Genomic DNA, 25,714 nt, shown 5'->3' with positions numbered 1-25,714 from the left:
GCCACACTGACCTGGCCCTGGCTCTCTGAGCCTCTGTACATCTGCCTTCCCACCTTCCGCACCCGAGAGTTCCTCAGGCCCTGATCACAGACTCCTCCCTGCCATTCAGGGTTTCTTCTGTCAGGTGGCCCAGGCCACTCCAGCTCACCCTACTCAGGGTCCTTGGATGCATGTGGCCTGAGAAGGGAGGTGGCAGTCTCAACTCCTTGTTCCACAGTTACATGTTTCCAGAGCCCATGGTGTAGGCAGAAAGGGAGATGGAGCTGCTCACACCAATGTGAGCCTGGCTGGGATACAGGGAAGGATCCAGCAGCATGTCCTGCTTTGGAGACCACAGCATCTCCTTCTCAGGGTCCAAGAGCATCTCCCCTAGCAAGTGGGAACAGATTGAGAGCAATCTCCTGGGAGTGAACCACAGAGAGACCACAGGAGGACCAAGAAGGGCATGCAGCCGACTACTGGAAGACACAGGCTAACAGAGAAACAAGACCCAAAAGCAGGCAGGCAGACAAAGACAGATCCCTAGAAATGGCCAGGCAACACTTCCCATTATAAACAAGACCCCCAAACAGCCACAGTCACATCCACATTCAAAGCTCCAACAAACACTTTATCTAAGACCTTTCAGGAGACACACGGGCTTTTGGAGAAGTTTCCTCTGCAACATCTCCTCCTTCTGCTCCAGAGCTGGTTCACCCAGGGGCAGACAATCCTGACAACTTTGAGGTAGCTTTGGCAGGTGAATGGAGCTGGGGATCAAGGACAGGGTCAGGGGATCTGCAGATGACAGATTGGGTCCAAAGTCCTGTTTAGCCCAGAGGTTCAGAAAGCCAAGGATGGCATTATGCCCTGCCTGGCAATGCCACACCCACTGAGACCCACATGCAATGGAACATTGAGCCCATGGCATCCCCAAATGGCAGCTTGGTAAAGAGCTCGCCACTGCTCTGGCGGTCCTCGGAGGGCCTGCACAAAGCGCACTGACAGGAAGAGACCCAGGTGGGCCTCCATGGGGACAGGCCTATATTTTTTCAGGATGAGAGTACTGGTACTAAGACAGGAGGACCCAGGTAACTGAGTTCTGGCCTCAGAGTCCCTGAATGGAAGCCACTGGGTCCCCTGCTCCTGTCACACACTGGCCACTCCTGCCCTGGACTTCTGTGCAGCCCAACAGGCAGGTATCTGGCTCTGGCTGCCTTGGGGAGGGAGAGCCCTAAACGGCACCGGCACCAGAAGAAGTTGGGTGTTCCCACACCAACACAGAGTGTAGCTACTGCTGCTCTGGAAACCATGTGCTTTATTTGGAACCTTATTTCCAGAGAACCTCCTCCTGGGTCATAGAAAAGCTGCAAACCATTTGGTTTGGTACAAGGCAATGGCTAAGGGACTGCAGAAAATCCCTAACTGCTGGGCCCTCCTCCTCTGGGCCTCAGAGTTCCCTGGCCATCCTGACTCTTGGCTGAGCTGTGTGTAGGCAGCTGGGACTCCTGGGGTTTCCAGCTCACACACCTCCTTGGTGACTTCCTCAGCCAAGGAGCAAGGAATTAGCTATGAAATTCGGGCCAGGGTCCCCAGCAAAGGCCTGAGACTCTGTCCCCCACCAAGGACCTGCAGCAGCCACAGCTCCTCCTCACCGGCTCAGAGCCCAGTTGCTCTGGGTACATCTGAGGAACCATGCCCTGTGGACAGGTGAGTGGGTGGGCAGGGCGCCCACGCCCAGTCGTCAGCCCTCAGTACAGGTCTGCGAAGGGCTTGGAGTAGTTGAACATCAGGTAGTCCATGTAGTAGAAGTCGTAGGCGCGCTGCCGCTGCGGGGCCGAGAGCTGCGCGAAGTACTGGTGGGTGATCCTCGCTGTAGTCCGCGCCTCCTGCGAGTGCCGGTCCTTGAATCGGGGGAAGGTCAGGTTCCGCGGCGCATGAACGAGGCTCAGGAAGAAGTTGGCATCATCCTCCATGCTCTCGAACTTGCCCACAAAGTCATAGTCGATGAGACAGGGGCTGCAGAGCCTGCTGACGTGGTCCCAGTGGATGTCCATGCCCACCGGCCGGTGCACATCCAGCAGGTACTGGACGAACTCGGGGAAGCGCACGCCGGAGCCTGTCCGCAGGGCCTCCCGAGAGGCGTTGGCCCGGTACCGGGCTAAGATGGCCTTGCCAAAGACAGGGTGATAGTAGCTATTGGGGTGCTCGAACTTGTCGCGGAAGGCGGAGACCAGCCTCTCGAAGGGCTCGCGGACAAAGAGCATCTTGGTGTAGGTGCTGAGGCGGTGCAGGATGCCCTGGCGGTCGAAGGTGTCCAGCCGCTTCAGGGCGCTGCCGTAGTGGACAGTGTTGTGCTGGATGTCGGCGGTGGACGAGGCCAGCCCAGCCAGTACCATGAGCACCCGCTTCCAGTTGGAGCAGCCGGCTTTGGGAACCTCGCAGTACAGCACGCGGTGGCGGTCCTCCACGAAGATGCGGGACACGTGGTGCGGGGTGACCGCCCTGCGGCTGCTGCTCGCACGGTACTTGGCGCACGCCTCCCACATCACCCGCTTGCGCTCCTGCTGCCTCTGGTGCAGGCTGAGCCAATGGCCGTCCAGGGCGCGAGGTGCTGGACGGACAAAGGTGCCAGCCGAGCTGTTGGTCGGGACGGCCGCTGCAGCTGGCATTTTCTTGATAAGCAGCCGCCGGCGGCGCTGCCGGGGTCGCAGACGGGCCCCCAGGTGCGCTTGAGCTTGTTCAGGCACCAGCAGGTCGAAGCCCCTCGGTGCTCGGCTGAACAAGTCTCGGGTGACCCTCTCTGTGGGTCCCTTAAAGTCACTGTTCTGGGAACTGCCTGGTGGGAAGTCCTGGGACAAGAAGAGAAATGGTTACCATAGTGGACAAAACCTTTGCGTCCTGAGGGTCACACAGGCCAGGCCCTCACTGTCGCCGAGGTCCCTGCCCCATCTGTGGCCCGAGTTTTCCCAAGGCGAAGGAGAAGGAGACAGGCTGACCCTGCAGGATGTGACCTCTCTGGTCAGGGCCCCGGCCCAGCCTTTGCAGTCCTCCCCCCACCCCACCGCCCGCTCCCCACCAGCCGGCCATGGTCTGAGGTGCAAACGTCATTTTTGCCACAAGATGGCGCAAGCCTCCCAGGAACCTCCGCTGGGCAGGAGGGAGGTGGGGTGGGTAGCTGGTGGCTTGCAGGAGGCTGGCTCAGATGTACCGAGTCAATTAGCACACTCCAAAGCTGCCATCCAACGGGAAAGGGAAATTCGTGGGTCCAGCGCCCTGGGTTTTGTTCCCAAGGCTCCTGGGAAGGACCGGACACATTTTTCTTTCCAAGAATGAGTTTAATGTGAACTCCAAATTTTCTTCCCTGTCCTCACCAACTTTCCCCAGGTTGCCCATGAGGAGATGTATCTGACTCTCAGAACTCACATTGTGGGGCTGCTGCAGCCTGATGTTGAACTTTACTCCTGGAAAGAAAACAGAGAGGACAGCATTAGTGGGGGAAGTACCGCGTGGTTCCCAGGAACCTCTTATGGCCTCATGATTGTGGGCGCTCTGTAGGGAGGGTACTTGGGGTAGGCTCTGTAAAAAGGCAGTTGAGGGGTTTGCGGGAGGAGAGGCACAGCCCACTCTGAGTGCCTATCCACATAGAAGATGGTGGTGCAAGAAGCCTTGTCCCCTGGCTGCCCACTGATGCTCATTTCCTGGCGTCTCAGCTTCTGATGTGACCTGGAAAGTCTGGAAAGGTGCCCTGCCCAAGTGTGCCCACACACCTGTCCAGTGGAGCAGCCAGGAACATCACAGCCCACTCTCCACCTCACAGTCTCATTAAATCACAGGGGAAAGGACACTTCAGAAAGTTTCATCCATACTCTTTATGCCCTGTCGGCCCTGCCCTGGCTGCAGTCAGTGTGGACTTTCTGCACTTGGAAAAAGACACACTTGCACCCACACCTTTGCACACACGAGGCTTGGAATTGGAACACACTCGTTCCCCTTGAACTGGAAACTTCTCACTTACTCCATGAAGTTCCTTAACTTAGCCATCCACTTTGTGATTTTGGCCTCTCATCTGGCCCTGGGGCTCTGGGGGTGAGCTGACCACATCCTTCTCTCCTCCAAAGGGCTGAGCAGAGCCCAGGCAGAGTGTTCAGAAAACACTTGGTGGTGACGGGGGAAAGATGGGGAGAGATCCATGCATCACATTCCAGTATGTCTCCTCTGCCCACCAAGGAGGTCCTTTTCCTGGGCTGGGGCTGGGCTCACCCAGGATAACAAGCACCAAGAACCTCTGGCCAGAGGAGATGATTCTGCTCCATACCTGGTCTGGTCTTTTTTGGGGGAATGTCCTGGGAGAACAAGAGGATTCCTTCTGGGGAAACTTATTCAGGAGTCTGGGTCCCCTTCCCTCATCCCTGCCTGGCCATTGAGGCATTAGAGGCATAGGCCATTGAGGCATAGTCCTGTGCCATGTGAGTGGCTGTCAGCTCTGAGGCTTTACCAAAAGCCAGTCACAATAAGAACCAGCTACACTTGAAACAAGTGGAGAACTAGAAGCCCCAGCTGACACATGGGGCATGGTGTCTGACCGCATCTGACCAAGTTCTGGTGGCTGCCTAGGGTTGGGTGTTCTGGGGGCCCAGACTTCCCCTGCTGTCTCTGTGTACTTGGCAAAGATCCAGTGGCTGGAGTCCAGCTGGCGAGGGGATGTCCAGGTCCTTTGCCCCTGACCCATGAACTCCAGTGATTTCTCCGTGAGGTTCAGTTTTACAGGTTCAGCCATTCCTATGGCCTTGACCTCATCCTGGTCTATCTGAAGATGTGCCCACACACCTCCTTCATTCATCAGCAATTGACAAGGGGGGTACCTAAGGTCACCCTGGACTGAAAAGCGTAAAGACGCTGAGCCTACTGGGGCCTTTCTTCAGTCCCAAGAGAGGTGGAAATGAAGGCAGAACTTGGGCGCGCTGCTTGCTACTGCTGCAGTATTATTACTTGATCATTTGGGCTTGAAACAGGGGCAAGCCCTTCCCTAGGCAGAATGTCCACACCCTTCTGAGCATTCCCAAGGTTATGTGCATATACGTGTGTGGTGGGCGAGCTTGGAAACAGGCCTTCTAGGCTCTTCCATGGAGGCTGAGCAGAAGCCCCACGTAGACCTGGATGCACCCTGAGGGCATGGGACGCAAGCAGGGTGAGCCTCACCGTGAGGCAGGAGGCTTTTAGAATTAAGCCCTCTGCCAGGGTCCCCTTCTCAGCCCAAAAGCCTGTTTCCATCCAGCCAGCCACAACCCCCCCTCTTCATGGCAGCCACCCCAGCATGAGCTTCCCAAGCTAATTCTGTATGGCATGTGCAGCTTCGTCCACAGACAATGATCACAGATCCCTTTTCCAGAAGGGACATGCCACACACTCAACATTCCTCCACACTGCTGGGTTTCCTTAATTATTTTCTTCTGGTGATGGCAGCTGGCTCTGCTAAATCACCTCTCCTCTTCAGAAATTCAGACACAGGAATTTACTCTGCTTGTCAATCTTGTCAACTTGTCAAGGTGCGATGGTGCTTATTTATATTCCTTTTCTAGAGCAAATGAGTAATACCAGACTTGGCCAAGAGTGGGGACGAGGATCCACTTACAAAAGGCATCCTGCCAGCTGGTGCAGTTGGATGATGATGTATTTATTGAGGTCACAGCCCCTATGGTTGTGATCTCCCACCTGCACTGTCCCCATAGCCTTGGAGGGTGGTGGGCTGTGGAGCTTGAACCATTGAGCTGTGAAGACTGGACAGGAGTTTCCAAGACTGGCCCACTCAAAGGCTGGTAGGCCCAGAGCCCTGGGCATGGGCTAGAGAAAAAGTTCTAGCTGGATAGAGCCCAGCATTGGGTAAATCTCTTGACCTTTTGGCCATTTCTGTTTAACAAAGCCAACCTGGCTGAAATTCCCTTCATTGCTAAGAAAAATAGTCTTATGGGGAGACTGAATTTGCCACAAGCTGTGTGTTCCTGGCCCTTAAACTTATGGTAACCTGTTGGGAAAAGACTGCCCTGTCCCACCCACATGGCCACTTTGGAATAAAAACAGAATTTTAACAAAGGAAATATAACGGGCTCTCCCCCTTCCAGAGGACCAGTGTTCCTACTTTTTCCATGGAGAATGCTGCTCTTCCACACACTGCTTGCATAAAGGCTGAAGCAAAGACCACCCCAGTCCCGAGCAAGGGAAGGCCAGGAGCCTTGAGTGTCTTGAGGCTGAGGTTTAAGCATCACCAGTGGGCTGCACTTCAGGACCACGGACAGCCCCTCAAAGAGCCCAGGGAAGGCAGCTAAGGGCCCTGCCTGTGCTGCACCCACAAGGAAGGTGTTGTCACCAAAAGCCACCAGAATTGGGCCATAGGGGACTTATGGAAGGAACTGCTTCACCTCAATATAACCACAACCAGCTCCTCCAAAGACCCCAAATGAACATACGATCTAGATAAAAACAGTGGGCTTTCTGAGCAACACAAGCCACAACCCTTAGCCTCTTCATCCATCCAATGCCACTAATGCTGCCACACATGTCCCTGTCTCTCCCACCCCCACCCTGGGACAGGAGAATCCCAAGGCAGTCATGTACATGCCACTTTCAGTGTCTGAATTACCTGTCCCTCCCTCCCTTCCTTTCTTCCTTCCTCCCCTCCCTCCTTCCTTTTATATCCTCACCTGAGGATATTTTTTTATTGATTTTGGAGAGAGAAACATTGACATGAGAGAGAAACCATTGATTGGTTGCCTCCCATATGTGTCCCAACTGGGGATAAAACCTGCAACCTAAGTGTGTGCCCTAAGGACTGAATCTGCAACCTTTTGGTGTACAGGATGATGCTCCAACTGACTGAGCTACCTGGCCAGAGCTGTTCCCTCCTTTCAACATTTTAACAATGTGTAAGGGAGCTCCCTCCCCTTGCACTTTGGTAAAAAAACAAACAAACAAACAAACAAAAACCGCTTTCCCTTTCTGGAGTGAGGACATTCAGAGAGTGGCTGGGATACACACAATACTCTAAGAGTGAGCATTGGTGAGAATGAACGGTGTGAGTTATTGGGACTGCCAACTGTGTTCCGCATTGTGAACTCTTCATGAGTTTCTTCTGAATGTTTGGGTGAAAAGCTTCCTGGTTATCTGCCACAGGGAGGCAAAGGCTGGTGAGGGTGTGTAAAGCCAGTTCTTAGAATTAGATTGTGCAGCCTGGGTCTGAAGCAGAGCTGGGGAGAGGGCTTCACTGGCAATGTGAGCTGTTGCAGAGGAGGGTCCCTGGTCCACTCCTATTCGAGTCACAGGAAGGAGGCTTGCTGGGTTCAACGCAAAATCCCCAAACCCTTGATGCCCAGGACCCACTGGGGATGGGGGCTGAGGATCATCAGTCTTTTAGTCACTCTGTATAGACAGGTGACACTGACATGGGTCAAACGAGGACCCAAGTGCCCAGGAAGGGATGGAAGTCCTCCCAAGCCCTTGGCTGATCATGTTTAAGGTGAATGACTCTATTCCGGTTTCTCAAATCCTAGCCCCAGGCCCTAGTAGCAGTGGGGGGAGGGTCCTGCCACTCAGAACACTGTGGCTTAGGGAAGACAAGGCCATCCTGAAGGAGTTAGACCCACAAAGAGGAACAGAAATGGGAGAGAACTGAAGGGGCCTGGAGATGCCCCCAGCATGGGTGTAAGTCTGAAGTCCCTGCCCCATGTAGACTTTTAGCCTCGTGGTTCTTGGATCCCTGGATCTTCCGGAACCAAGCTGCCTTTCCTTGGTTCTGTTTCCATATCCTACATCTTCTTGTGTTTGAGCCTGTGTGGCCACATCCACCTGTATCATCCACCCATGTGTCCACTTAGGCTGCCTGTCAGGCCAGGAAACATCCAGGGGTTTCAGGCTGACCTGAGCCAGGTGAGGTGCCCACTGCATCTTGGCTCCTCCAGGTGCAAAAGCCTGAGTCTGAGCTTCAGTCCCAGCTGAGTCCCTGGCAGTCAGTGGGACAAAAACTGTTGTCCTGCTCTGCGCCTTCCACATCCCAGTTAGAAAGAAGCAGCTCCTGCACCTACCCTGTGTGCCACAGAGTGCCCTGTGCAGTGGTGGGACTCACACAGTGGTGATGAGCCACAGGTAGTGACGCACGGGTGCTGGCAGGAGAAAGCACAGCAGGGCGGATGTGCTGCCCTCAGGGGTCAAGGGAGAAAGCCCTAAGGGAATTGCCAGGCACTACTCCATAGGAGTATGGAAGGTTTCTGAATGAGACTGTATCAGTCAGGGTCCTCCAGAGAAACAACCAATAGGATACATACATGTAATAGTGGGGGAGGGATTTATTTTCAGGAATTGGTTCATGCAATTGGGGCGTGGGGTGGGTGTTGGCAAGTTCAAAATCTGTGGGGCAGGCCAAGGCTGGAGACTCAGAGAAGAGCTGATGTTACAGCCTGAGTCTGGGAGCAAAATTCCTTTCCTCAGATGACCTCAGTCTTTTTTCCCAACTGATCGGATGAGGCCCACCCACATTATAGGAGGTCATCTGCTTTACTCAAAATGTATTGATTTAAATGCCAATCATATCTAAAAAATACCTCCTCAGTACCATTTATGCTGGTGTTTGACTAAACATCTGGGCACCATGGCCTAGTTAATGCATAAAATTAAGAATCACGGAGGTGTATTAGCTTCCTAGGACTGCTGTGACAAACTACCACAAACCTGGTGGCTTAAAAGGGCAAAAATGTATTCTCCCTGGAAGCTCATTGTCCAAAGTCTAGAGGTCACCAGGGCCATCTCCCTCCAATGCCTCTTTTAGATTCTGCAGCCCCAGATGTTCCCTGGTTTGTGGCAATTTAAGTCCAATTTCTGCCTCTGTCTTCACACAGTTGACTTCCCTGGTGACCTCATCTTAACTTGATTACATCTGCAAAAACCCTATAAGGTCATATTCACAGGCACCGGGGTTGGGACTTCAATATATTTGGGGACACACAATTCAACTCATAACAGGGGGTAATGTGGCTTCAGGGGGCTCTGGGAACACTCTGGAGGCAGAGCTGTAACAGCTTGGAGAAAGTGAGAAAACATTTCCCCTGCTGGGTTGCTTTATCTCACCAGTAGCGAAAGATTGTGTTAGTCCTCATGTTCCTGGGGGAGGGACCGTGTCAGCCCACCTGTCTCAGACAGAATCTGGCACCCGGCCTGGCACACAGCAGGGGCTCAATAAATGCTTGTGGAAAAACTGATGCTGCCAACACTGAGAGCTGGCCCCGGTGGTGAGGGTGGGCATTGGGCTTCTCCCTGTAGAAGCGAGGCCCAAGGTTTTGGCTGGAGTCCACCAACCCCAGGCAGGGACTCCTCTAGCTCAGCCTGGCAGCCTGGGAAGGGTCACATATCTGGGTGGCAGCTGCTAGCCAGGTGGCTGGATGCAGACAGGAGCTGCCCTGGCTGAAGGTCTGTCCACCGCACCCCAGCTGTGTGGTCAGCACTATGACACACCCAGCTGGCTGCCTCCCTTGCCATCTGTGGGGCACAGGCCAGAGCCTGCTCCTGGGGCCTGGAGCCTCGTGGTGGCCACACTCTTCCGGCTCCTCTCTCAGCAGTTCAGGCTGCGCCCCTTGGAGGGGCACTTCCCAGCATTGGCCTCCAACTGCCTCAGTGCGAGCTGCTCCCTTCTTCTGGGCAGATTGTTAATTTATGCAGATTAGATGCAAAACTAAAGTTTAAACACACTCAGCAATTAGAGGGCAGCCTGGACTCAAGGCACAAAATGCAAATGGAAGGAGCCTTACCAAAGGGCCTTAAATTCTCACTTGTGTTCACAGGAAAGTCCAACTCATTAAAGTCCTTGTTAGGGCCTCAGTCACACCCTGGAGACCAGCCTCAGTCACAGCCAAGTCCATCTCTGCTCCCCCAGGGTTCAGGTCCGGGCAATGGGGTTCCAGGCAGTGGGGCTGCCCTGGACAAAGGTGCTGGCTGCTCCTAGAACCAAAGGTGGCCCTGTAGACCTCAGGGAAAGGTGGGGTTCAGGCCAGCTGTGCTCCTGGGGAGGGAAGCAGGTGGCCCTGCCAGGCCCCTTCCTCTTGCTTCAGCCCCTGTGGGTGGGCTTCTTCCAGTCGCTCTGAGAAAGCCAAGCCCAAAGTGGGGTCACATAGTGACCCTTGACCCCTTCACCTGGAGACCCCACTCTGAGTCATAGCTTTTAACAAGAGGCCAATATATTTTTAAAGAAAGGGAAAAAGGGGAGAGAGAGAAACCATGGACAAATCCTTGACTTCACTGAACTTAGTTTCCTCATTTGTAAAATTGGATTAAAAATACCCATCTTGCAGGTCTGCAAATGTGCAAATGAAATGCTGCACAGTGTTGGCCATGGAGAGCCCATGGGATGGAAGCTACTGGTTCCTGGTGCTCCTAACACCTGACCACCTTTGCAGCAGCTGAGTTTCCCCACCTCCAGCACCAGCACAGAGACTCTAGGACCTGTCTGCATGGGAGAGATGCGGGAATCTTCCGTCTCAGGGTGACAGGCACCTGACAGCTCTGACCGCTACTTGTTTTGTTTAGCGATTCTATTCCCTCACCTCTGTGATTAGGATTCACGATTCAACCGGGTAGTTCCCTGTCAGCTCAGCCTTGGCTGTGAATTCCCTTGGAGCTGTCAGAGTGGAGCACTGGAGCTGCCTGTCAGTCAACCAGCCAGCCAGTTAGCCGGTCTTCCAGCCCAGCAGCTGCCCTGCCGCTCCCCACTCACTCACCAGCCCATCACTAGGTGGGTGCGGGGGTGTCCTTGAGCACCACCCTCCATGTGCCCACCTGACCACAAGGGAAGGGTCCTCAGCTCCTGCTTTGAAGCTGTTGGGTGAGAGCCTGGGGACTCCCACCATGGTCGGTGTGTGTGTGGCCCCAGCACACATGTGCTGTGCCCATACTGCACACCCACACGTGCACGCTGCATGGCACAGGACCCAGTAACGTCTTATTCTACGTTACACCACGCATGCCGAAGGGAGGTGTCACACCACATCTCTGTGCTGCACGTGTGCGTGCTTCCTGCTGTGGCATGTGCTGGATGGGGAATGTGTGTGTTCATGTCTGTATGGTTCCTGAAAGTACATGCCTTTTCTTTCCTTTGTGCGTTCTTTCAATACACACAGGCCTGGAAGCATAAGCAGGAGCTAGTGAAGGTCACTGCAGATGAGAAAGAACCCACCAGCAAGGCCACCGTTCCCCTGGCAGCCCCATCTCTGCCTCCCTCAGTCCACGGGCAGCAAGGATATCAGGTGGCAGAAGTCATACTGTCCAACACCATTTGCCCATTCACTTCTGAGCACACGTAGGTGCCAGGCAGTGTCTTAGGCACAGGTGACAGTGTCTTGGCCACCAGCGAGACAGTCATGGTCCCTGTCTTCATGGAGTTTACAGTCTACCCAAGTGAGGCACTGAATGGCAACTCTAAGTGTGGTGGCAGCAAAGAGGACACGGCAGGCAGTGTGTGATGGGGGAATGTCAGCAAGCCCAGGGCAGCAGGTGCAGGTTCCCTCAGGTAGTGACTTGGCAGCCTTGCACTGTGAGAGCAGGGCTCCTGGGACAAAGGCGGACAGAGGCTGAAAGGTGTCAAGAAATGACAGGACCATGGCAGGGGCCAGCATGCAAAGAGCCCTATGGTCCAGGCAAAGGCCCTGGATCCTGTCTCCTAAAGTCCAAGGGGAGCCGACAGGGACTTTCAGCTGAAAGTTATTTTGAATTTAAGCACCATTCTGAGATGAAGAGCTGAAGATGGAAGCAGAGTGGCTGGTCAGCGAATGCTGCCATTGTCCGGCGAGAGCTGTCCAGGGTCTGGACCCAGCTGCTGATGGCAGAAAGTGGAGGAAGGTAGGAAGCACATTTCAGGAGGAACAGTTAGCAGGGGGATGTGCTGGAAAACGTGTAACACCTGGCTTCCTGGGTGATGGGCGTGCGCTGATTTCTGTGGTGTATGCTCCCTTCGTGGCAGATTTCAAGCTGCTCTTGTGAATGTACAGTTGGGCCCTTGTGGGCTGGTGGGAGTCAGCTCCTACCTGCCATTGCATGAGCAGGACCTGGGACTGCCTGCAAGCTGGGTGAGGGAGGTTCTGGTTTCTGACTTGAACAATGGGTGGCTACCAGTGCCATTTCCTGCAGAGCAGCGCAGGTGACTGTGGGCCTCCCAAATATAGATGTCCTGAGGGCACATGGAGGATGGAGACAAACATCCGTGCATTGGAACAGGTGCCATTGCCTGTGGCTCTACAGGGCCTGGTGAGAGTGTGGGACCTGCATTGCTCACAGAAGAGAATGCAGAACTGAGACAGCCAGTTACTGGAAGCCGCGATAGCAGACTTGGCGTGAGTCCTTCCTCTCTCCAGAACCCACAGGAAGCCCTAGCGGCAGCTCTGAGCAGCTAAGGCCAGTCAAATGGGACAGACACCATGGCTCCTCCTGTTTGGCTGTCGAGGCACCTAGTGACCGCTCTCCAGCCAGCTCTGCAGGAAGGGGTCTAATTTGGCTTAAATATTGGTGCATTTCCAATGGGGGTTACTAAGAAAAAGAGTGAGTCATGCTGGTCCTTGAGGCAGCCGTGGCCCTAACGAAGGGCTGCCTGTTTTCAGGAAAAGTGCCAGCAACATTGACTGCCTGGCCCTGTGACAGGCACTTCTTTTCTGGAACAGAATCAGGCCATTGGAGACTGCCAGCAGGGCAGCCTCATTACTGAGGTGCCCCGGCCACAAGATAATGATCAGTCCAGCTCTAGCCGGCTTCGGGATGCGTTGTTCCGGCTGCAGCGTCAATTACTGAGCTGGCCTGTGGCTGTCAGAGCAGTCGCAGCTGTTGCCTGAGATACCCTGAAGAGTGACAAAAGCAAATCCATCCTAGCTGATACTTCCTTGAAGGGCCCTCACCCCCAACCTGCTGCGGGGGCCCCTCTCTCCTGAGGAGGGCACTCCAGGCTATTGGGGGAGCCAGGCTCCTGTCAAAGGCTGTCTAGGGGCTCAGGGATGGATGTCCTATTCCTCATAAGAGAGCCCCAAATGGCTGTGCACTAGTGGTCACTGCTGTCCATTGATTGTATCCTAGTTCTGGGCAGCAGACCCTCCCTCCCCACCCCAGCCGCTACTCTGTGGCCCTCCTGTCTCCTCAAGCACCACAGAGACCACAGAAAGACAACTGCATGTCAGGGATCCTCCTGTGTGCCCCCAAGCACAACAGGGCCTGCGACAACTCACAGATGGGAAGGGCAAGGCTGGAAATGCCTGCAGCACCTGGGAGCCCTGGCAGTCAGTCCAGCTCTGTGCTGCGGGTCTGGGTAGCTGCAATGCACATCTAAGAGAGGTCATGCTCTGAAAGCAAGGCCTTGGACCTGGAGTTGGGCCCAGCCAAGAACTTGGCCACCAGCAGCTCAGAAAGCCTCTGGCCTGAGGATTTGGCTGGCTTCTCTGAGGGCTAAGGCCTTTGTATTGGCTGGTTGGGGGTGGGGGGGCACCATCTTCCCCGGACATCTGGCCAAGACTCACTTCCTCTTCCAGGCCCCGTGCACCCAGCCCCTGGCTCATGAATGGTGACCGGTCCTGGGGTACCAACTATGCAGCTGAAATGAGGGTGGACGGGGAGGGGCCTGCAGGCTGCACACTCGAATGTCTTTTTGGAGGTGATTGGGGAATGGCCTGGGGAAGATGAAGGCCTACAGAAAGGGGAAACAGATTGGGGTTCTTACATCCTAAGGTAGGTGAGGATGGTGGAGCTGAACTCAGGCCAGGCAGGGAGGTGAGGAGGAGGACAGATGCTGGAGAACAACCTCGTGCAGGGCCGGAGTGCTTCAGGAGTCAGAGGTCCAAGGGGTGAGGTAAGGAAATATCTGCCCCCCACCCTACATGTTGTCTAAGGGAGGCCTGGAGGGGGAGGAGCTGGTGGGGAGAAGCCCCCATGCTGGGTTTGGCCATACTGCACCCAGACACGGACCTGCAGGTCGAAGCTTACAGCTGAAAGCAGTGCAGAGTGTGGGGAAAAACAGTGTCCAGAGACAAACCACGCAGCCCAGCCCTGTGACTTCCAATATCCTGACTCACATTGCAAAACAACACCCTCATTAACTCTGAGCACAAGAGAGGTACGACTAAACACTGGAAATGTCATCCAGGATTTTCATAATTGTCATGTGGACTTAGAATTGCCAAAGACTTTAAGGCAATCCCTCAGCTGAGACGCCCCCTCCCGTCCCCTCCCCTCTCCAGCATGATGGGGATGTCTCCTGATCGCTGAGGGGCCCCAGTTTCAGAGAACCGCGTGCAATGTCAGTGTTTGTCCAGGGATGGGGGTGGGGGTGATGGCTGCTGGGTTCCCAGGAGGCACTGTCGGAGGTCCCTGAACTCCCTCCAGGCTCAGCCGTGGCCTGCACAATGGCAGCAAAGCCTGGGAATTAGACCTGTGGCTTTACAAATAGAATATGGTCCCTGCATAATGGCTGCTTGAAGGTTGGCGGGGTCACTGTGAGAGGAGAGGGGAAGATGTTCTGAGCTGTTTTCTTGCTGCCTTTGAAGTCTGGCCAGCGGCAGCTCTCAGGACGAGAGCCATCACGAGCGAGCGCAGAGGCGGCCCCTCCCAGCTGTGTGCTTCCCTGAGGAATGAAGACTCCAGTCTCGATTACCATGCATGTGTTTTGGGCACCTCTTTTCAGTCGTGAATGTGCTATTCTGAGACACAAAGCTGCCTGGCTTGCGCCTTTGGCCTTCCACGTTGTGTGTGGCAGAGATGAGGAGCTGCCGGTGGAGGTGTGTACAGGGCCATCCTCTCCAAAATTAATGAATCCATAGCTAGGTGAGAGCTGCTCGGCCCACTGAGGCATCTTCTGCAGGATTACACGTCACTCCTTCTAATGACTTGATTTATGTCTGGAGGTTTACAGCTCTAAACAAAATGTTGTGATGATGGCAATAAATCACACGGGGGATGCCTACGATGGCGATCAGCATGTTCTCTGTTTGTAGGGAGGGGATGGCAAAATGAGGGGCTGCTGTGTAACACACACATGGGCAGGGAGGGCACAGGACGCACACGGGCTCAGGTGCTGGGAGCTTGGACAAGGGGCATCAGGCTTTGAATGCCTGAGGCTTCGGTGAGATTTGTGCTTGGAGATGGCAGGGCTTTCAGAAGAGCTGGAAATCCACAGGAAGGCGCTAACTTGGGTGCTGGGGGCGGCACATGGGTGGTGGACATCCTGGGAATGTCATTTGCAGCTCTCTACTCCTGTCTGCTCTGCTGTGTCCCCGATTGAAGACATGAGCCAGCTGAGGTCAGGGCCCCAGGACTCACACGTGCCTCCTGAGGGTTACACTCCTCCTGTGTGCTCAGGACAGCTTCTGGAATACGCTGGGGCCATTTTCCAGTCTGCAGCTCTGTCTTGGGTGGGGAGAGACCTGGATGGGGCCCGGCTAGGATGGCTCTGCAGCGCTGAGCTCCTTGAAAGAATGAGGACCAACTGGGCGGCAGACAGGTGCCCCTGAGCTGGCGACTCTCTCCACTGAGACCTCACCCTACAGAAAAGAGCTCAGAGGAACTGAAGTCAACATCCAGGTTCACCTCCACAACAGATTTAGGTAAGACCCAGCCTGGGCTCAGGAAGAAACTGGCAGCCCCGCTTCTTTGTCCTTGGCTGAGGTCTTCTGTCAGAGATGCTGTCACCCATGGCCCCAACCTCTGAGACTGGGTGTCCTCATGAGGCAGGGCACAGGTGGGGGATAGCAGGAAGGGTAGGCGAACACTTGGGGAGCTGCCACAGAGCAACCTAGACCGCTCCCACTAGCCCAGCTAAAGCTCTGTTCTGTCCAGAGGTCTGTGAGAGCAGGAGCATCCTCACTGGTAAAATTACTCCTGCCCCTGGCAACCAAATAGAGGAATGGAGGAGGGGAGGAAGTGAGGCTGGGGTCAAATTTCAGGGGAACACAGTCTGACCCAGGGGCTCTCTTCCTGAGGCAGAGGTGTGTTCTCAGAAGAGCCCCGTGGCGTAAAATGCAACATAAGGGGTCATGACACAGGGTGACTCAGGGGTGCTGGGCACTGGGGGAAGGCAACTCATTACCGGGTATGTGGCCCCAGCCACTGCTCATGGCACATTTAACTGGGAGGCATGGGTAGGGGAGTCAGGCTGGGGAGAGGTTCATGCGTTGCACAAGGGATGTCTTCCACGACAGAAGTGATGGAGCACAGGTGATGGGGAGACGGCATGAGGGTGGCACACGGACCGCAGCTGGAATGTTGCATGAATGGTGCACAGAGAGGTCCGTACAACGGTGGCGAGTGGGTGGTTCGAGGTTGAGAGGAAAGGATTTGAGATGGGGGCCAGGCAGGGTCCGGGGCTAGACTGGTGGTAGCTAGAGGGGAGACTGAGGCACCGGGATGCTGCACAGCCATAGGCAGGCTCCAGTCCAGCTCCATTAGCCGCAGGTGCACCCTGTGGGTGAGAGGGACAGGAAGCTGGGGCATCCTGACTTTTTGGCTTCCCTGATGCTCAGGAGGCAGCACAGGTGACAGTGGTGGTGGCATCTCCAAATCAAAGGTAAGCAAGGGCCCCACTGATCCCCTTGAGACCTGAGGGTGTTTCCCCTTCCACCAGTGCTGAAAGCAACCCCCCATATCAGAAGACAAAGCTTCTGTCCATCTTTGATTAAAATAAGGGGGAAAAATGTTTGTTTTATAAAGTCTGGCAAATTTTGATAATGAAACCTTTAGAATCTGTAATACTGAGACCTTTCTAATTCTAGGCAGATAAGGAATAAGGGAAATGTATTTCAACCTTTATCACCTAATTTAGCAATGTTACTTGGAAAAAATGTTAGGAGAATGTTAAATGTTTAAATGATAAAATATGCTGTCTTGGATGGCGAAGATTTTAATTGCCACAATCAGGGTCCAAACACACTTCCCCACCAGCTCTGACAGACACTGCTGGAGAACGTGGGTCTGTAAGGAGGCGCGCTTGGGGTCAGCAGTGGCCTCGGCCATCCCCCTGGGAGCTGCCAAGACCCCACAGCTGTCTGGGCTCTGCGGTGCTCGTCAACACCGCTGCCTTGTGAACTATGAATCAGTTCAGATATTAATATTAATCGGCAACACATTAATATTAACCAGTTAATATACACTTCCCATGACAACAAGAGATAAAGGAATCTTATTATGTGGCAGCTCAGGGAACACGGAATATTTGAGTGGATTTCCTTGGGATGCTTGGCATAAAGGAGCCTAAGCCTCTTAGGTCTGTTGTCTCTGCAGAGAGCAGAGCTGGGGTGCACGCCTTAGGAAATACATTCCTCTCCAGGGACAGGGAGATGCTCCCCAGTTTGTGAGCAGGTTGGTGGTAGCAGGGAGCCCCCGTGCCCTTCCTCTCAGGGCACAGGCGGCAGCCGCAGAGCCTGGCCCAGGCGGGCAGGCTGCACAGAACCCGGCCCTAACTGCCCGCAAGGAGAGAGCACAATGGGTCTGCCCTTCTCTAACTACTCATCCAGGGCCCATGGGCTCCAAGGACACGAGGGTGGACAAAGCGATGCTGCAGGCTCTCAAGTGCTTCAGTAGGGCCGATTTTACTACCAGTATTTTGCATGAGGGCAGTGAGTCTCCGAGGTGACGCATCTTGCCCTGGTCCACAAGGCTACCCAGGGTGTGTCAGAGCTGGGGTCTAGGCCAACCCACTTGATTCCACGCCCTTGTTCTAACCATTATGCACACTGCCTATTGGTGTCTGGGGCCAGAGGGCTGGCTGTGCAGCTCTCATACAGCCATCACTGTGATCTCGCATGGTCTTGGCCTGGGGCTGTCCACACTGGGGCTGATGGGGAGGCCAACCTGCTGGATGGTGGCGGGGGTTGGGGGAATGGGGAGCGCAGAGGCAGAGTCCTCTCCACAGATGATTACCTTCCTACGTGCTCCCTTGCGGGCAATCTCCACAGGCAAAGGCACATCTGAGCACAATTAATGTTTGAAGCACTAATTATTTTACTTGGGTGTCTATGTCTGAAGATCCTTCAATTTCAGTTTAATTGGGGAAAAATGGTCATCAGTTACTAAACAGCAGGAGGGCCGAGAATCATGCAAACATATGTGTCCCCACCAGAGCAGCAGGCAGACGTGCCAGGCGAGTATGGTGGGCGGGCCTTGGGCACCCTGCCCCACCATCCCTGACATCTGCTAGGAAGGCTTTTGGGCCGAGTTAATTACTCGCCTTTTTATCTTTTCCATTTTGTTCCATTTTCTGCAACAGCATCTGTTGCAAGAAAACCAACCGCAAGAGGAAATGGGTTTCATTATTAAAAGGAGAGCTTATCATGTCCCCTTCACTCCCGCTTGTACTTGATAAAAATCTGAGCTCATAATGAAGCCCTCAGGCCGTCCTTGGCCTGGCAGGACACACGAGGAGCTGGCGGGCTGCATCACCTGCTGCTGGGGGACACAGGTGCTATCCTGGAGGGGAGGCCTGGTCCGATGGCCCGAGGGTCTGGTGTCCAGGGTCTCATGTGAGAACCACAGGACTTTGTGGAAAACTAAAAAGAATGTTTTATTTTGCTTTGCCTATTTTTTTCTTTGGTCACCTATGGGCAACCAATTAAGAGCCAATTGATAGTTCTAGAGTTGTTAGGGTCAGGGAGGTTGAGAAGGGGGAAGCCCCAGGAGCCTGGCTGCTGGCGGATTAGGTGTGTGGCTCTCTCTTCTGGCAGCCTCTGCCAACTGGGTGGCCTGGCCCAAGGCTGAAGTTTGTGGCATAAAGAGAGCAGTGGCGCAAGGAGGCACTAACTCTGTGGCTTTTCCTCAGGGACAGGACTGCAGGCCCAGGTAGCCCCAGAGAGGAACAAGCAAGAGACTCTGGGAGAAAGATCTGTCCCTCTGCATGTCCTTGTTGGTGACCAGAGCCACCAACCAGGGCATCTAGTTTTACACGCAACTGAAAAAACTGAATTCAGCTGTGACTCTCTGCCGACATGCGACAGGCTCAAGAACGCACCTTTTGACCCTCACTGACCCCTCTTGGTAGCCCTCCTCTAGTCACACCCCTGGTGACGCCTAAAACCCCACTCACGGACCCCATCAGGGTCTCCTAAGTGACCCCGTGCTGTCACCATGCCCATTCTCAGGCCCCATTCTCTCTCAGGTTCCCAGTTGCCTTGCCTGTCCTCCCCCAGGGGGGTCCCCACGTCCCAGGCAGCTGTGGTGCAAAGCACTCTGAAGCAGGGTCTGGGTCCTCCCCCCACCCCAACCCCCTGGTCTATCTCTGGGTGCTCTCCTGTCAGCTGCCGGGGACCACCCCTAGTCCAGGTGCCAGGCTTCACAGAGGCCCTCGAGCCCTGAGGACCCACTGAAATCAGGGTGGGGACAGACAGAGGGCAAGAACCACCCGGAGACCTGGTGCACCTGCCAGTGGCTCCTTTCCTGATGCATCCACTGACCCTGCTCCTTCCACAAACCCGTACTCTGTGGGCCTGCTGGTCCAGCGCCTTCCTCTGCCAGGGCTCCTGCCTCCCTCTCCCAGAGTCTTATCCTGGCCTGCAAGGCTAGGTCTCTCACCTCAGCAGCCTGGGGGCTCAGGGACCACCTGCAGGGGCCACCCAGGGCAGAGCCCCACTGGCGCCACTCTTGTATGGACCCCCGTCCTCATCAGTGAGGGTATTTACTGATTCCAGGTTCCCACTGGCTATGAAGAGCCTCGCAGCCCTGGACCCTCCCAGAAACCCACCCAACTTAACACATGAAGAAACTAAGATGCCCACATGTTGTGCTGCACGGCGGTGCACAGTGGGCAAGTGATGGACCTGGGACTTGAACCTGGTTGCTCTTGGCCCCAGGGTCTGTTCTCCTCTCTACCTGCTGCCTTTTCGTGAAGTTTTGCTTGTGGCTGCAAGTGGGGTCCTGCAGGGGCCCACTACGTGTGGGACTGAGCCGTCCCTGCCTCCACTCCTCAGCACTGAACCACCCCACCGTCCCATGGGGCCTCTCTGGGGTCCACTCAGGAGGGAGACTGCCCCCCTCCAGTTTCAGCCCAGGACTTATCGGAAACAGCTTCTGGAACTTCTCTGATGACCTCAGGTGCGAGTGTACCTGTGGGTCATCTGCTTCCCAGTCTCATTTCCTCCTTTAGTCTCTCCCTGGCTTGCTGCCTTCAGTCCTGGCTGCCTTCCCAAGCTGTGGGTCCCTCCTCCCTCGCTGCACCGGCTTCCAGGTTAGGGAAGGTGACCTGAGCACCAAGGGCCTGAGCTGTGAGACCCCGTGGGGCCCATGGCCAGCAGTTCACCTGCCTGCAGCCTCAGTATCGTCACCTCTTTAAAGGGAAATCAGTGGCTTTGTGCCCGAAGGTGAGGCAGCGTGAAAGACCCCCTGTCATGTTCAGACAGCAAGAGCCCCTGGTGCCCAGGTCAGGGCCAGCCCTCTCTCCCCTCTTCCGTCTGGGACCCCAGGCTGGGCTGCATACAGAAGCAGAAGCTCGGAGAAGGAAGGCTCTGGAGAAGAGGAACCTGGGTTGCTGGGGGAACAGTGCCGCAACTACGCAGTGGCACTGGCCCCGGACTGCAGGGCGCGTCAAGTGGCTGCAGGAGCAATCTATCCTGGGGACGTTGTGGCTCCACCGCCCGCCAGCTGTGGGGCCTTGGCTAGTTCCAGAGCTGCTCGGTCCTGCACCTCCTCACATAGAAGGTGGGGAGCACAGCGGGGACTGTGGAGAGCACTACCCAAGCTCATGTGCGGGAGGTGGAATCCCGCAGTTGGTAAGTGCCTTAGGCATATTTAGATACTCAAGGTCCAAATGCTAAGTATCAGGCTGTGGCTTGGGTCTAACAGCCCACCAGTCCCAAGGAGAACTGCCTTGGGTGAGTGGGGGGGGTGGCACTCCCCTTGGTCCTCATGGGAGGGGGCGCTGGACAGGGCAGTTCTGTCCATCACCCTCGCTCGGGTCCTCCTGCTGCCCATTCTGGGGGAAATGGGCAGTCCCCATCCACGGGGCCACAGTTCTCCTACACAGAGCTCATTAGGAATGTGAACTCCACAGACACACCCAAAGGGTGGAGACTTAGACCAGCCTTCCAGCAGCTCATTCCATCTTCACCAAAAGCCATGCCCTGCACGTGCAGGTGAAAGCAAATTCGAAGCTTCAAAGGTTTCCTTAGAATTGCTTTTATTGTGAAATTCTCATGCACGTAAAAGAAAATATACACCTGTGAGCCATGTGTCCCTGGTTTGATTCCCAGTCAGGGCACATGACTAAGTTGCATGTCAGGTCCCCAGTTGGGCGCACAAGTGAGAGGCAACCGCACAGTGATGTTTCTCTCCCTCTCTTTCTCCTTTCCCCTCTCTCTAAAAATAAATAAATAAATTATTTTTTTAAAGAAAATATACAGCAACATATACAGTATAAAGAATAAGAACACACACACCCTGGTAGTCACCACCCAGTTTAAGAACCAGAGTTTTTTTGGTGTCATTGAAGCTCCCTCTGCTCCACACATCCCATCCCGCGTGGCCAGGGCTGACCACTACACTGAATTCTGTGTTTATCATTCTTAATTTTTTTTAATGTTTGTTTTGTTTGTTTGTTTTTGTGTGTGCGTATGCACTTATACCTATAAACAACTTATTTACTTTTTTGCAAGGTAGCTTGGAATGGGCCACAGTGGGAATATTTACACCACAGAAACTGGCAAGTGTTACAAACCAGGGTTTTGGTGGTCTGTCTCTTGCCCCAAAGCACGTTCACCAGCACACCTGCAGAAGGAGAGGTCAGATCTCTGATTAAGGGTGAGGCTGAGAGGGGAACAGCCCACATTCACAAGAGGCTGGGGACGGGTGCATCCACCGGGAAAGCAGATCTGGGGGGCACCCACAGCATCTACTTCAGAGACTTAGAGCAAGGTCCAGACTAGAAGTGACCCCATAAATCTGTCCCCCCATTTGTTTGTCCTGTGGCTCCCAGTATTTACAGACCACTCTCCGAAGTCCAGCACATACTTACCAGAGCTCTTCCCAGACTGAAATTATTTATGACTTGGCATTCAGGGAGGAAAAGCAATTTCCTCAGAATGTCTGATGTCATGATATATAGTCTGTGTCACATGCATGTGCCTAGAGTGCTCTGCAAGCCTGCCCCTCCATTACTGTTACCCCAACTTAGGAAAGGAGAGTTGATTTTGCTTGGCAGGATGCTAACTTAAGTAGCATCTGAAGAAAATGCCTAGAGCATCTTCTGGAAAAAATTCATGCCTTGGAAGGAATTACAAAATGCACCGGTGACTTGGCCAGATTGCTGTTTTTAGGGCTCTTTTGTTAAGTGATACTGAAATGAGCCCAGGCTCCTGACTCATGGAGCCCCTTCCAGCGCTGCGGCTGCACAGCTGTGGACAGGTCACACCTCCTGCCTGAATGCCACTAAGGCCCACGGGGCCTGTGTGCGAATATGCCATGACAAGCTCCAAAGACAGGCCCATCAGCAGGTGAGTGGATAAACAAACTGTAGCACACCCACACAATGGGTGCTGCTGCCATAAAGAGACAAACGACCAATATACACGACAACAGGGGCGGAGTTCACAAACATTAGGCTGAGCGAAATAAGCCATACTGTGCTTCCTGTGGGATCTCACGTATATAAGTTCTACAAGCAAAACTAATCTCTGGCCATGGAGTAAGTTCTGTGCTTGCCCGAGGGGCTGTGGTGGAGGGGGTTTGAGTGAGCCGGGACACAGGGAATGTTCTGGGTGTGAGAAATATTGTGTATCTAGATCAGGGTGATGGTATACATTTGTCCAAACTCACAATGAATGTGTTTTCCTGCATATAAATTATACCTTAATTAAATTGATAAAAAGTTGTATGAACATATTCTAGAACTCTAAAGTGCCATGTTAAAAAAATGCTATTTCAGTTTTGCCAAGATCTTACTTGTTTCTCAGAAACGAAATGGCAATACCTGGAAGGAAAGGCTTTCATAAAACTGACAGAAAAAGTGGGGGGGGATTCAATAGCATCAGCTACAGTCCATTTTCAATGGTCCTTGAGTAAGCAAAGCTTTGGAAAAACTGTCCCCCTCACAAAATAAGCCTTAGACGCTCTTTGCCAGGTGAGGGAGGAAGGGCCGGGAGCCCGAGGCGCAGGCCGCAGCAAGGCTGGGGTCAGGTGGAATTGTGGGGGTGGCAGGGTGCAGCGGCCACTGTGGGAGCACAGGGACACCGCTCACAGCCGAGTTTCCCTCTAGACACCACTCTCAGCTGCAGAAAGTCGCCTCACCCAAGGTCACATCTTGCTCCCAGGGGCTGCCTACACCCAGCAGCAGAGTGATGTGGAGTATAAAGGTTCGGGCGCCCTCCATCAGTCCTGGACCACTCCGCAGGGTCTGCTCGATGTGTGGCCAGCTGACTACATCAAGCCCAATGGCTCTCCCGCCCATCTTGCTCTTTTTCCTCCCCTCATACGGTCCCCACACTGTCTTAGACTCCCCTTCCCAAGAATCTGACAGTTGGTGCCAGTGGTCCGAGAAAGCAGATGCTGAGCTGAAATGTTAGGGTTGAGTCATCTGGTGACCAGCCAGCAGCAGGAACCCCAGAATTGGTATAGGAGGAGCACAGATTACCCCGGGCAAGAGACGGTACTGCAACTGTTGACATTTTTCCTGGTGGTGAACTGGGATGGCACAGCAGTGGAAGAAAATGTTCCAGTGTGTACAAGTGAGTCTCAAAAGGCTGAGAAATACAGGGCAAGGCACCACTCCCAGCGGCAAGTGGTTCATTCTCAGCAATGACTGAGAAGGAACAGGGTCCTAGAAAATGGGGTGGGGACATCTGGATTGGCACATGTGAAGGGGAGGGGCTGTCCCCCGAGAGACAGTGACCCAGAAGCAGCTACTGGCAGGATCCAGGAGTGTACATGGAGCTTGACTTGAGGGTGTTGACTAAGAAAGGAGAACACAGAGGTGGATAAGGGGGACAATCCACAGGGCGTATTCTCCTGGGACAGAGGACTGAACAGTACGGCAAGGACCCCAGATGATGACCCGGACACGCTGCGAGGGTGGCTCTTAGGAATGTGGGTAGGGCTGAAGCCCAGGCTAAATGAAGCAGGCGTAGTGGAACTGCGTGCAGACCCTGGAGGCTCATACAGGGGATCATGATGGAGAGATCCAGAAAGGCTGGAAACCCAGCACATGGCTATGCTCCGTGGGAGTGCGCTGATGGCAAGAGAGGGACAAAAGCTCTTCTGCTTCCATGACTCCTGGGGTGGGGTTACCCTTTCCCTGCTTGTTCGCACTTCATCTTGTGGGAGTGGGGTGAAGGGTCAGCTGGGGCTGGTAACAGTCATGCCTGGGAGTGAGCTGGAAGAGATTAGGTGATTGGAACCAAGTTAAAATGAGGCTCTGAATCTCCATGAACTTACATTTTCCTTGACCTCGCTCTCTCTCTGCAGATGAAAATGAAGCAGGCAGAGTTGAGACAAACCCTGTAACTTGAAGAAGGGGATTTCCAAAGAAGGGCAGAGTTGGGGTAGGGAGCTAGGGCTGGTCTCCTTGGATACTGGCCATGCCAGGAAGCCCTTCTAGAAGGCAGAAGCAGGATTCTCACAGCCTTAATTAATCCTGGCAATTTCCTCTCCTTCCACTGTCTCCTTCTGCAGCCAGGGAACAGTCTGTGCACCTTGCTGAAGAATTTGCACTTCATCCCTCCAGATGCCAAAGAGAACTGATATTTACCACAGAATAATAGCCCAGGCGCTCCTCACTAGTGTTCTGATTCACTTGGAGTCCACCACGCTTTGCTGCTGAGAGACTGCAGTTTTGAAGTAATAAGGGAATATACTGAACTAATACTGCTCGACTACAGCCAGCGGGTTTGTGGCATTTTGCTGAAAGCCCAGTGCTGGGAGCTCGGAATGACCACAGACTCTTTACAAAGGTTGACAGGGGTTTTCCTGCTTCTGCTGCTGTTCTGTTTTCCCACTGATGACTAGGGGAAGGGCAGGGATCAAATGCTGCAAACATTTTTCAAATGTACATTTGCAGGGCCTTTTAACGTGGCCAGTTCGTGACCCCATCTTCTCACACAGGCCGACCCAGAACCCTCCAATCAGCCCTGGGGAGTTTTGAGCAGTCAGAGAAGATGATGTACTTATCTAGCAGAATGTTCTCTAGCTGCATGTCATATCCTCATCAAGCCCGGGAAAAGGATAATTGGATTTAAATGTCATGATGTCCCCAGTGTAGTGTGGAAAGCACACATCTCTTTTCTCAGCTACAGTTTTTTAAGTCTCATAATGAAAACTGCAACCACTTGTTGCAGAAGATGACAGGAGAAAATTCTCCAGGACTTGGAGATAAACGCTGTCACAACCTCGGGGCCAGGCGCGGGGCTATCAAATGCAGAGGCCACATACCAGGTGATTGGGACCAGCGAGAAGCCCAGGATTAGGCAAGAGGACTTAGCTGGGCAGAGAACAAGCTGGAGAAAGCCCGGGGGAGCCCAAGAGAAGAGCTGGCTGACGCACTTGTCCTTCAGAGGGGAGTGTGGCAAGCCCAGGAGCTCCCTGGGGGTATCTCCCTCTTGGAGTTCTGTCCTGGGGCCTTTTTCTGGATGTTGAAAAGCTAGCTGTTAGAACATTACAGCCTGGGGAGTGAGCCATCTCCCCATTTGTCCTAGCTCTAATCATAGTCACAGTGAGCCCTTATTTCTGGTCACCAGGCAGCCTGCGGCCATGGCTG

General features: G+C 54.0%; 1 protein-coding gene across 1 annotated transcript in view; it reads right to left on the bottom strand.

The window, feature by feature from the left end:
* Nucleotides 1–1,282: 1,282 nt before the first annotated feature.
* CHST8 (carbohydrate sulfotransferase 8) overlaps nt 1,283–25,714 on the bottom strand; it is a 118,366-nt gene continuing 93,934 nt past the window's right edge. The window contains exons 3-4 of the mRNA XM_090259851.1: nt 3,406–3,443; nt 1,283–2,831 (exon numbers count right to left, since the gene is read on the bottom strand). Coding sequence (XP_090115977.1) covers nt 1,731–2,831; nt 3,406–3,443 — 1,139 coding nt within the window. The 3' untranslated portion in view covers nt 1,283–1,730. The remainder of the gene's footprint in view (nt 2,832–3,405; nt 3,444–25,714) is intronic.

The sequence above is a fragment of the Furipterus horrens genome, unplaced genomic scaffold (genome assembly GCF_987537825.1).
Source record: "Furipterus horrens unplaced genomic scaffold, mFurHor1.1.pri manual_scaffold_13, whole genome shotgun sequence".
NCBI lineage: Eukaryota > Metazoa > Chordata > Mammalia > Chiroptera > Furipteridae > Furipterus > Furipterus horrens.
Note: the sequence above shows the minus strand (reverse complement) of the source record. Positions and strands in the feature narration are given on the sequence as shown.